Here is a 13,540-nt window from a genome sequence, read left to right on the forward strand (position 1 = left end):
ACACTGATTCGCTTAACTGTGTCGTAAAATGGAGCAAAATTCACCACATGAAGAACTGTATTAAAGGATCGGCATTGGAAAGGTTGAGAACCACTGGCCTAGAGGAACATGGTACAACGTAACAGGTATTAGTACAGACATGGACATTATCACATGAGATTGGTATATAAATAGATGGATATAAGTATAACATGGTCATGAACACATGAAATGAGTACTTATCAATGGGGACAGTAGGACAGGGAAGGTAGGCACGCTGGTGCCTCTTTGGGAACGTGTGAGGTCCACAGTTTAAGGTTAAAGATGTGTTGTCCATGGGGTCGCGGTGGGTCGGACACGACTTCGACACTAACAACCACCACCCTTCCCAAGAGCAGCGCCCGAGGTCAGAAGCGCGGGAACAGCATGGCACGCCTGCCCTCCGCGACGCAGCTCCGGGTGGAAGGTCTAAGGCTGGCACCTCGGTTGCCACCACCACCCACACCCACCCACCCCCGCGAGGCGGCAGAACTGAGAGCCCAGACATCCAGACACGCGCCCCCGCTCGCCGGCCGAAGCCTTCTGCCTCTGCTCCTCCTCCCTTTCCCCGGGGGAGAAAAGCTGGGGTTTCCCCGCCCCGGCCAGCCTTCTCGGGAGGCAGCTGCTCGGCTTTTGTCATGCGCAGCTGCGCCGGCGGAGCCCCTCCCGTCCCCGTCGAGCGCTCCGGAGACAGGCGAGGAAGCCGAAGAAGAAGCCGGCGGAGGAGGGGGGGAGCAGCAGTAGAGGCAACGGCGGGCGGCTCATGGCTCCCGGAGGCTGAGGGGGAGAAGGGGGGAGGGGGAGGAGGGCGGGGCGCGCGCGCGGAGCAGCAGCGGCGGGAGGGGGGGGCTCTTCCCCGGCCAGGCGACGGCGAGGCCCTCCCGCTGCGGGGCTCGCGACGCAACTCCGGCTGGTCTCCTCCTCCCTCCTCCCCCCTCCCTCCCCCGCGCGGCGGTGTTATGGCCTCTTGCTGGGGCGCGGAAGGGTCCCTTGCTTGGAGGTCAGCGCAGCTCCTGCTCCTCGTCGCCTCCTGTTGCGGTAGGTGATGTCCTTTGTGTCCGCCCGGGAAGCCGGGCTGTTGCTGGACGAAACGCCGCTCTTCTCTTTCGCCGACCCTGCCTCCTTCTCCCCCCCACCCCCTTCCCCCAGCAAGCCGGCGGGACGAGACTTCCTGGCCCGGCTTTTGTTTCCGAGGAAGTCTGGGACGGCGGCGGGCGGCCCTGCCTTTCGTTGCCCGTCTCTCCCCCACCCACCCCTCATTGCCGGCACCGGAGTCTCTCGGGCCGTCCCCCACTTTACCAGGAAGGATGTTTTTCGCTGTGAATGAGTCAAAAAGCCTTCTGGGGTTTAAAGCAGGGCCTGGAAGGTTGCCCTTCTTGCCCCCTTTTGAAATGGGGGATTTGGCTGTCAAGAGATGCCAGCCGTCCATTGTTAGTGCTGAGGCAATGGGAGGACCCCTGAAACTTCAAGGGGGGGGGGTATCTTGGTGCTATACCCCCCTCTCAAGACCTCTGTTTTTAGGACTGATTTTCATGAACCTCAAACACCTTCATCCCATTCCTGTCAGCAATTACATTGCAGTACCGGGAAACCGTCTCTTTAGTGCCAGTGAAGTTCAATGGAAGTTAAATCTAGAAGTCTATCTAGAGCACCAGCCTTTGCAGCCTATTTTAAGTTCATTTTATATAATTCCTTCCCTGAATGGCCGAATTTTCATCTGATTTTTTTAAAAAAAATATTCTGCGGGTGTGGGGGGGGACATGCTAAATGTCAAATCATATATATATTGGCATCCTTAAATAGGGTAGCTGTTTTTAGTTTTTAGAATTTGCCCTGGAGGCTTACAAATGATCTCTTAAAATTTCCCCTATTCTGCATTTAACTTGGTTCTGAAATAGGTGATTGGTATTTGGCAGGAATAGACTTGGTGTGTTTTACAGGTTCTGCAACAGGAAGCTGCTTTCTGCTAACAGTTTTAGAGCAACATTTTCAGCACTGCACTTGGGAAGAAAGTTGATACTATATTTGTGAGGGTGGTCTCAAGGGAAGAAGCTGTTCACACAACTTGGCTAAACGTTGAATTGCAGTTTTTAAGAAACACTACAGTCTAATAGATTGTAACGGGTAAACAGCAGGTATGGCTTGAACCTTGAGATGAGGAATTGATTTCTGTTATTAAGAAGTCAAAGGAAATATGTTTCAAAGCATGGCCTTTCTTGTCAAGACTGCTTTCATCCTAAGATCTGATGTAAAATATTACGTAACTGAATATAGAGACTACTCTTATCTGAGTTTTGGGGCATCCTGTTGGTTTCTCTTTATGAATAATAACACATCATTTAAATCTCGGGTTTCCAGAGTGGGATTTGTGCCTTTACATAATAGAACTGTATATTAATTGGTTGATATAACAGTTAACATGTTAGTTTCCCACTGTAAAATCTGTATCCTTTCAGGGAATGTAATCTAAATCCTGAGATATTTTCTTTTATTTTTCAACTTAATTACATCAAGTTGATAAGACAAACAACCTTGAGTGCAAGACATGGAATAGAAACTGGAAATTAATAGATAATTATTTCCCCCTGAGTCCATGAATCACAGTAAGCCATGGTTAGCTTTAAACATGTTCTGTTGAAATAGAAGTTCACTTATTGTATTAAGTCAAGTTTATCACATTATGAATTAATGTGATACGTAGATTCAATCTTGTCTATCACTTTCTTGAAGCCATAAGCCATAGACCAATACATTTAATTGGTGGATTGCTGCCAAATACAAAAAATAAGCTTCCTCAACATGGTGCAAACCAGATGCATTGAATTCAATCCTATTAATTGCTAGGCAATAAATTGGGGAAATCTGCCCTAGAATTTTGAGTAAGACTGCTGCTTACTAGAATTTAAGTATATGCTAAATATAAAACTAATGTTCTTTGATTAGTTGAAAATTGTTTCTGCTGTCTCACTAACAGCTAAAAACATTGATATATTGAACTATAATATTCATTATGCTTACCTTTATTTTAATGCTATAGATTACACATAAACCATCCTTCGAAGTGCTTTGAAAAAATCTGTTTTAGAAGTCATTTATTTTGTTCTCAAAGAAGAATGACTATTAATATTTTAGTGTTCTTAATTTCCAATATTTCTGCTTTCAAATTAGAGAGAAAACAAACTTTTTCTGTGCTTTTACTCATCAATATGAAGTTCTTGGCTGCCTTTAAAACATTTTTATGCACTACGTAATATTTCTATTACTGTAGTTTACCAAATGATTAAAAGTAAAGGATTATTGTATGTAGTTGCCCTCTGCTTTTAGGATTGCCAGAGTCTGGGGAAGTGGAAATAGTAGGCCTCTTGTTTACACATTTGCAAAAGATCTTATGTATTTACATGTCTAAATTGGCTTAAAAGTAATTACTTCTTCTCAGAAAATGCTTGTGTTTATAGTAAGCTCTCTAAAGGGCAAGTCTGTAAGTAACTCTTAACCTCTTTGTTTCTATTTATCAAAAAAAATTGAAAGCATTCTTACTGTTAAACCCAACCTTGATATTTTGGCAAATGATTTTCCCCCCCTGCAGGGTACATATATTCTCCACAAAATAAGTAATGTGATTGGCAGATCAAAAGAAATCTAACAGCTGTGCTATGTGGTTCAAATAGTGGGTGAACCATAAATCATACAATTAGAATTGGGGGGGGGGGAATTGTAGGAGTAATATTTGGGTAGAGAAACATTGTAATCTACTAATAATACCAACTCTTAAAATCAAGAACCAAAAGAACATGTACATAAAGTGGGGATAATTGCATGGGACAAAATAGATGCTAGAAAATTAGAAAAGTTAAGGAAGTAACTTTAGCCCAGAATATTTACCAATGTTGACCAGCTACAAAGACCAAAATCTTAATCTAGAGATCATCAATAAGTAGGTTATCAACTATTGTCTTTCTGGAGGTAGGTAATGAAAAATTTTAGGTTCTCTGCAGCATTAAATCTAAGCAGTATATGATGGCATAGCTGTTGAGCTGAGTTTTATTTTAACTGTGAGTAAGCTAACAGAATGAGTAATGACACATCAACATGTATTTATTGTTTCACACGATCTTACCCAGAACTTATTATCTGGACTGTAGATAAAAATATCCAAGGTTTCCTAATTTTATACTACTAAATGCATCTAGTGTGCACCAAGCCACTCTTTCTTTCAAAATCTTACTATCTAGGCTGCTTTCTCATTTTATTGATCCAAACATTCCTTAATACAATGAAAGCTTGTTTATGGAGTTCAACATGGTGAATTTCACAACCAGTTAAATGTCCTAAAATGATGGATGGTGGCAACATTACCCAGGCAACATAAATTGCCCTGGTGGTGGTCTCACCAATTTAACATATTTGTGAGTAAATAACACCCTATCCTTTAAATAAGTTTAACTATAGTCTTCTTTGATAAATATCTACTAATGTAAATCTTCGCTTGAAGATTACATTCTATGTTTCTATTAAAAGGTTTGCTGTAAACCCTTAAGATAAAGAAGTAAGATACCGTCCTACTTAACTTTATAAACCTGTATTGCTTTTGCAGTAATAATTCCAATATATTTAATGTATTAGGCATCCTAACAATGATTAAAGCTAATTCTGAGTCACACTTTTCAAACATTTTAGTCACTAGCATTGTAAATGACATATGCCACTTGTCAAACATTATGCAGAAGGTGGATGGGTAGGCTGAAGAAAAGCTCAACAGCTGCTTTTGCTCCATGGCAATTCTAATTATGTCGTGCAATGTGGCAGAGATTGCATTAAATGCCTTTTCAATGTTGTCTTGCCTTACCGCTTTCAGTGCTGGTGTTCTTGATGCTAAACAATGGAACAGCATGATGGCACACTTCAGGCATAGCTGTATGGACCCAGTGTTCCTTTTCTTTAATGTTCTTTGTCCTCCTCTATTTCACAATACTTAATATGCACCGTACCTCTTTCAAATAATGAACTGTGAGCCTGTCATGCTTTATCAGTTCTTTTTGGCCATGAAAACCTGACTATGAGCCTAGCTATAAAAAACAGTTAACATGAAATTATCCTCAGAAACCTCAGTAAAACTGCACGAAAGGTTATTTCTTTCAAGGCTTTCTATTTTAGATCACATTTATGTTAAAGCCTGCATGGTTGCCTGTCATAAACAGAAGATCAAGATATAAAACTTCTTGCTGTTCACAAATAGCCATTTTTTCTAATTACTCACAAAAGTAATAAGCAATTTTGGGGACATAGGTATACTATACATCAATAATCTCTCGGGCCTTTGGTGTATGTCTGCCAGGGCGCAAATGAGCACATGCACACAAAAACATCCTCTGATATAACCATGTAAATATGAACACACATTTATACACTCTGATTTCTCTGGAGAAAAAGGAAGATAAAATTGTCATGTTTTTCTCTTAAAGCCTGGAAAAATAAGAGCAGCAGTATTTTTCCTATTTGGAGTTCTATTTTTTTTCTCTACTACCTGTTTCTTAACTTACCCCACTCAGTGTCTTCCTGTTTTATGCTTCTGTCTCTTCCTCATTTAAACCCTCTTCCTGTTCACTCTAGAAATGGTTCTTCATCCTTGTAGCCCCAGCTAAGCAAAATTTCAAATGAAGACACCATTTCAAGATAGCTCGCATATTCCTAATGTATTGCTGTCTTGGAAATATAGCTGTCAAGGTTCCAAGTAACCCCTAACAAAAGAAGACTCTGAGACTTGAGTTTCCTCACAGTTCCATTTTATTAGAGATGTCATATTGGCACATCTGGGAAAACCCGAATCTGAAAGCTTCCAGGTTTTCCCATCCAATTTAAAGTTCAAGTCCCTGTCCGGCACCCACATATCCTCACATGGTCCAATCAGACTCGGTCCCAACCGGAGATGCCTCCCAGTCACACCACTCCAGGTGCAGGGCAAAATGACTCTCTGAGAAAGGAATGTTATTTAGACCAGTGGTCCCCAACCTTTTTATCGCCGCGGACCAGTCAGCCTTTGATAATTTTACCGTGGCCCGCTGAGCGCGCGCAGGGGTGGGGGGGCGTTGTTCACGACGACACATTGATTGTTTATATATCAGATTGTTTTGATTACTACCATAATATGAGCTAAAAATATATCAAGCAAATATTTCCATGATGCTTTTTTGTAAAAGAAAAAATGGGGGAATACAAACATACTTTTTAAATCCACCTTCCCAATTCAACACCTGAATCATATCCCACCTTCCATTTTGTATGTAGATTTTAAGGAATAAACAGCTGAATTAATCAAGGTCAAAGATAAAAAGAGCAAGGGCAAAATTAAATAAGCCAGAGGATAGCAATGTAAAAAGAATACAGTATTAAGGAGAGAAAGGAGAAGAAGATTCCATGTGCTCAACTAATTTTTTTTAAAATCATCACTATATTATGGACTACAGACATTTTATATATATATATATATATATATATATATATATATATATATATATATATATATATATATATATATATATATATATGCATGCATGCATGCATGCATGCATGCATGCATGCATGCATGCATGCATGCATGCATGCATGCATGCATACATGCATACATGCATACCGTACGTATGTACGTACGTATATATATAATGTCCAAATAACAGGAAAAGCGCTTCAAGGACCAAAGTATATTCCTTTTTTGCAGCCTTAAGAGAACTCTCGTTTTTTGAGGCTCAGAACCAGGCATTCTCGTGGGCTGCAAAAAGGAAATGCGACCCGGGAGCGCAGCCTCCAAGAGTCCATATCGCCAATAACTACGCGTGGGGGGAAAGGAAATGTGTTTTGTGAGGAAGAGAAAGAGCGCGCTTCACCGATGCCCGTTGGCGAAATTTTGGAAGAGAGGCAAGAGACTTCAGGCACCGAGCCCCCACCCCTGGCTGCGGCAACTGGAGCGGGCGGGAGGCAGGGAAGGGGTGGGCAAGACCGCCGCTTTTCCACCGTGCGCTGCAATAGCGGCAGTGGCGGCCTGAATCTGGCGACTGCCCCTCACCACCTCAGGCGGCGCTCATACCCTCCCCTTTCCTGCGCTACCGTTAGACTCCTCTCAGCCCCCCACCCACGCCCGCGGAGGGCGCACGCGTGCCAAAATCGCGCACCCCCCATCTCCCCTCAAAAGACCCCCCCCCCGCCCTCGGCTGCCCGACGTTCTCTCTCTCTCTCTCTCTCTCTCCCTCTCCCGCCATTCCTTCTCACAAGCCAAGGCCGGGCGGGGAAGCGCCGTCTCCGTCCCGGGCGCGCCGCCCCTCCCTGGGCAACTCGGAGACGACTGAGCCGCTTTTTCTCCAGCCGCGCCGCGCGACCCTTACCAATGCCGGGCGCCACATAGACGAAGTAGAGGAACGAGGAGGCCCCCGGCCGCTGCGCGGCCCGGTGCCAGGTACTCCACGGACCGGCACCGGTCCGCGGACCGGGGGTTGGGGACCACTGATTTAGACTATATATCTCCCATACTCCATATAATCCTCCCTCCCATATTCCAATAGCATTAAATGTGGCAGCTTGAAGCCCAATGCAAAAGATGGCTTCCATGCCTGACAATAGCCATTTATAGCTCTTGAACTAAGAAAGATATGCTCCAACCTTGCAAAGCTACTAGGGGTGTGCAGGATGTGTAACTTGGAGTGGGAGGAGAGACTGAAAGCCAACAAAGTCCTTATAAATGCAAATATTGGTGAAAATATGTAATTACAGTTTCCTATAATGAATGTGATTAGCTTGTGCTCAATCCAGACAAGACCGAGTGGCTGTTGTGTTTCCCTCCCAAAAATTTGGTTAATATTCCATCACTCAGGCTGGGGGGTGAAATTTTACGCCCCTCAGACAGGGCTCGCAACTTGGGAGTCCTCCTGGACCCACAGCTGACTTTAGAACATCATTTGTCGGCTGTGACCAGGGGGGCATTTGCCCAGGTTCGCCTGGTGCACCAGTTGCATCCCTACCTGAACCGGGAGGCACTCGCAACAGTCACTCATGCCCTCGTGACCTCAAGACTGGACTACTGCAATGCGCTCTACATGGGGCAGCCCTTGAAGAGCATTCGGAGACTTCAACTCGTCCAGAATGCAGCCGCGCGAGCGATTGTGGATGCACCTCGGTACACCCACGTTACACCTATCCTCCGCGAGCTGCACTGGCTTCCGATCGGTCTCCGGATATGCTTCAAGGTGCTAGTTGTCACTTTTAAAGCCCTTCATGGTATTGGACCTGGGTACTTGAGAGACCGCCTACTGCCAATTACCTCCCAAAGACCCATTAGATCACACAGGGTTGGCCTCCTTCGGGTTCCGTCTACCAGCCAATGCCATCTGGCTACGACCCGGGGGAGGGCCTTCTCTGTGGCAGCTCCGGCCCTTTGGAACGAACTCCCCGCAGAGATTCGGACCCTCACCTCTCTCCAGGCCTTCTGAAAAGCCGTTAAAACCTGGCTGTGTCGGCAGGCCTGGGGTTGATGAGCTCCCTTCCCCTCTCGACTTGTGTGGCTGTTGGCTATTTTAAATGCTTGTCTTGTACTTTTGTGTTCCCTTTCCCCCCTTGAGTTGTTCGCCGCCCTGAGTCCCGCCAGGAATAGGGCGGCATATAAATAAAACAAATCTCAATCTCAGTCTTAATTAGAGTTTGTAACCTTTTACACAGATGTTCACCTAAAGGTAGGAAGAAACACCAAGAAAATATAATTGTTTTAAATAACAATTTCGCTATTGAATATTTTATTCTGCATGGATGAAAGATAGAAATCAGGAATAACATTATAGCATTTTGATAAAGCTTAACCACAGGTAGTCTGCAACATATGACCACAATGGAGCCCCAAATGTATGCTGCTAAGTGTGAAATTTGTTAAGTGAGTTTTTATGATCTTTCTTGACACATTCGTTAAGTGAATCATTGCACTGTGTTAAATTAGTAACACGGTTGTTAAGTGACTCTGGCTTCCCCATTGAGTTTGCTTGTCAGAAGATTGCAAAAGATGATCAGGACATTGCGCAGGACTCATAAATGTGAGTCAGTGGTCAAGCTTCAAATGTAAATCATGTGACCATGGGACTTCTACAAGTATGTCATATATGTGAAAAATGATCATGTCACTTTTTTCAGTGCTGTTGTAACTTCAGTCACTCAATGATCTGTTGTAAGTCAAGGACTATATTATCTAGTTAAAAGTACAACTTTTTACACCACAAATGGAGTCAAAACTGCTCTGACTGACATCTACTTTGTTGTTCTTGATTGGTAAAGTTTTGAGGAAAGAAACAAAGAAATTTAACAATGTTTTTTTTTTAATTTCAAAACACCTAAACATATTAGAAATCATTAATTATAAATCAAATTCTTCAAACTCTAAGAGACAGAGTGATAAAATGAGAAGATACATCAGAGATTATTTAGTCCAATGTTTTGCAGACATAAGTTGCCAACCTACCTTGAGTTATGTATTACAAGTGATTAGTAATAAAGCTATTGCTAATTTCTCCCTTTAAAAGAAAAAATAAAACATCTTAAATGGGTTGCAGAACTCTTTACTGTTTGGCAACACACCTTTCTATATAAAACTTTGTATAATTTTAGGCATGGAATGCCTCTACTTCCAGTATTTAAAACTAGCATAATCAAGAAGGCTATCCTTCTTGTAGAAAACTGTTTTTTTCTTTGTTAGCTATGATTAGTGTTAAGAATTTGGACAAATACAACTCTAAACTGAAAACATTTCCCACTTTTTCTTAAGTGTTCATCAGCGTTCTATTTTGATATACATAGTTTGCATGTTAATATGTAAACCTAAAAACTGTCTGTGGACAGAATCTGTTTTTTAAAAAAATTCAGATTTAAAAATATAATAGCTCTGAGCATAACAAACTAGATAATTTGTTGTTAAATTTAATAATAGTAATTTTCATTCTGCATTGTAATAGAGAAGATATATTCCAGTTCTTCCTTCCTTAACAAAAGCAGCTGCTATAGTAGAATATAATAGTAGTGCATACTTGACTTACTGTTCTTTTTGAAAGAGAAAATTGAGACATGATTGAGGGCCGGTGTACTATGATTTTAGTTTGATAATCATGTGTGGCAAGGTGTGGACAAAGGTTTCACTGAAATGCATCTTTGTCCCGATAGTCTTAGATAACTATTCAAGGACACATAATTTATTTAAAAGTAGTGCCTAATTGTACCAAGGTATCTAATGTATGGTTTACTTGAATGGATGTACTACAAAAGGTTTAAGGTTTGAAACTTTAGAAATGAAATATGTTTGTCCATGTATGGAAAAGAAAAAAATACTGTAGTTCAGAAATTTAAATACTAGAACAGTAGAAGAGAATATTAATTAATGGTCATCTTTTATATTCACATGAATGAAATGGGCAAAAAAAACCAAGATTTTTTTTTAGAGAATATCCTTGTAATGCAAGATATGACACCATACTCAATCATGACTAAATTTAACACTTTCAGATGTTTTCTTATAAATTACACTGAGTTTTCTGAAAGGAAAACAAATGGATATTCTGGGATACAGAATTCTTCAGATGGGTCTGTCTCACATAGATGCCAATATGTTTTCTACCTTTAATACCTAAATACAGATACCGAATCAATATTATATACAGAGTGTATATACAAATATTACATAGCATGTTATGATGGAAATTTAACATACTTAGTGATCATTTTAAAATAAACATAATTATATGCAGTGAATTTAACAAGTGCAGATTTTTAAGCATGAAAAGCATTGCTGAGAGAAGAGTAGGATTTTTAACAAGTTTAAACTTAAAATTGAGATAGTAAAAATGAATTGGAGAAATTGTAGGAGATATTCAAAAATATTCCCTATTTCTTTGCTTATTTAATAAATTGAAGGGAAGTGAACTTTTAAAATAGTATGATATGGTTTTTATTATGAAATAGGTGTCCAATGAAATCTAAAGTTTTATAAAACATTTTTGTGTAATAACAGAATTATTAAGGGTGCTGTTAACTAAGCCTAGTGGGTATTATAAGAATGGGGTAACATTCCTCTACATCTCCTCCCCTCTGAACCTCCCGATTTAAACTCCAAATAAGAATCTTATAAAGATATAGAGATGAACAGGGGCTACAAGCTAAAGTAAAGTTGTAAGATGTGTTTTAATGAGTTTCAAATTGAAACAGAAAAGTCAGTCAGCTTGAACAAGCTGTATGAGTTAGTTGTAGACAGCTGGATTAGATATAGCTTTGTGGGATTAAAGTTTTGTACAATTATTCCATAATAATTTTACTGTGATTATTTTTGTGCATACATTTTATGAATAATTCATGGCAGACCTTGCTTAACCAAGAATTATTTCAGGCGCATGCATTTCATGGACCAGGTGACAAAACCAAGGGCACATTTTCATACTGAGAAAATTAGACCAAGATCAGGGATAAATCTCCTTGAGTTGTTCATATAGGGACCATGAGAAATATAAACAATTTGCCTCACATTATTCTTGTAAAATGGAATGTTGCTGATCTGTAAGTAGTTATTAATTCCATATCTAATATGTTCATTCTCTAGAAATATGGGAGTAGCTTATATAGAGTTTAGATAGAGTTGTCAGTCTCCTATCAAATCACAGTATTTACCGTATATCTTTCAGCAAGGCACATAATAAAGAATTCAGAAAATAATTAAAACATCAGAATATAGGTGGCAACTAATAATTATACATCTTTACATATTACAATTGAAAAAGCACAACATTCTTTATAAAAAACTAATGTATAAACATTAAAACAATAAAATAGCTAATATACATAGAAGTTGATATTTTAGCAAAATATACAGTAAAATAATTCAAATACATTTTTAAAGAAAATTATAAATGCTAGAAAATCTTTTTTCCTGCTTGGCAGACATTTAGATTTTATAATATTGTCCGGTGCAACAGGATTTTCTTTGGATTGCAATTCCCATATATTAAAGCTGTTAAAAGTTAAATTTCAAAACATCTGGAGGGAACCAGTTTTGCTTTTCTCTGGATTAGATATTTAAAGGTTAATGATTTAGAAAAAAAAATCAGCATAAAATATATCAATAAATTCCACCCATAACAGTAAAATAACTTGGAAGCATTGAGTTCAATTTTTCATATTTGCCAACTTTAAGATGTATAACCTAAATTCCCAGAATTCCCTTGGTGAATTCTGTGAATATGAGGCCCCACATTTTAAAGTTACCAAGTCTTGAGGGCAGAAACAATAGTAGCCTAGTCTGGCCATCATTCTGATTTTATGAGGAACTTTGTGGTTCAATCATTATGTATATACATAATGCAGAACTAACCAGTCATAATTTGATATCATGCAGTGTGATACATGTGGAAAAAAGGATGAGATTTTTAAGTTGACAAAATAAAACCCACAATTGTAACATTGTAGTATGTAATATTCTATGTCTGGCAAGACAAAACAAAAATCTGTTGGAAAAGATTGAGCCTTCTTCTGTCTAACCAGTTTACAATTCTAGAAGCCAAATGTCAGTGTTTGAAAATCTGACTTAACTGAGGAATTTTCTGTATAAATATTTATTTGGAATGCATTATCTGATTTGGAATAACATTGAATAATGAATAGAAAGGCAGCTGAGTAAATACGATAAAAAGCAAGAGTGAATTGTTAAGCTGGGTTGAAATACGAATCTAGAACTTTCTTGGATCATTCTAATGGGTAGTTATGTTTGCTGGTATTTTGATATAGAAGGACAAATGTAATAATGTATAGGTAGTCCTCCACTTACAACCACAATTGGACCTAGAATCCCAGTTGTTGAGCAAACCAACGATTAAGCAAGCTGCCCCTTAATCATTTCGTGAACGACCACAATCCCAGGTTCCTTAGTTGAAGTCGTTAAGCTGCCACGTGAATCAACGAAGTACTTGGAAGAGGGTACTTGGACTCTTTGAGTATGGTGCAGAAGGGAGAGGGCCCAGACTTCCTCCCCAGGCTCTCTCAAGCCCCACCTGGATAATGATTATGTAAACAATGGCATCTGCTTTGCCAATTTGAGACCTGTTGTTCCAGTAAGCTGATGGATTTCTTGGATTTCTCTAATTCCTCAGTGTACAGAAAAATCTGGTGAAAAACACTAGCAAATATCACTGAAAGGCTCAAAACACTGGTGTTCTCCATTTTGGTGGAGATAGCATCCAGGAATAGGGTTGACCTTATCTGCTTAGCTGATTGGACTGAGTCTGTCAGAGCTGTAAAGACATGCCCCTGTTGCTAGGGCTCCCCAGATTTTGATTCAGTCCCTCAGCTTGGACAGGTGTGTCAAAATCCTTCCATTTTAGAATTTCTGGATCATTTTTAGGACAATAAGAATTTTGGACATATTTTTCATGAGTTATCCACCCAGCTGACTCCTGATCTATTGGTAGAGTTGCTGGGCTTTCTTCAGGGGCTAAAACTTTGGCTTGAGCCCCTGAAG

General features: G+C 40.2%; 1 protein-coding gene across 1 annotated transcript in view; it reads left to right on the forward strand.

The window, feature by feature from the left end:
• Positions 1-773: 773 nt before the first annotated feature.
• Positions 774-13,540, forward strand: part of LRP12 (LDL receptor related protein 12) — a 34,800-nt gene continuing 22,033 nt past the window's right edge. Inside the window, exon 1 of the mRNA XM_014064141.2 lies at positions 774-1,056. Within this exon, the coding sequence (XP_013919616.2) occupies positions 978-1,056 (79 nt within the window). The 5' untranslated portion in view covers positions 774-977. The remainder of the gene's footprint in view (positions 1,057-13,540) is intronic.

This window comes from Thamnophis sirtalis, unplaced genomic scaffold (assembly GCF_051295495.1).
Source record: "Thamnophis sirtalis isolate CommonGarterSnake01/CBP01778 unplaced genomic scaffold, rThaSir2_p1.2 scaffold_2, whole genome shotgun sequence".
In the NCBI taxonomy this organism is placed as follows: Eukaryota; Metazoa; Chordata; class Lepidosauria; order Squamata; family Natricidae; genus Thamnophis; species Thamnophis sirtalis.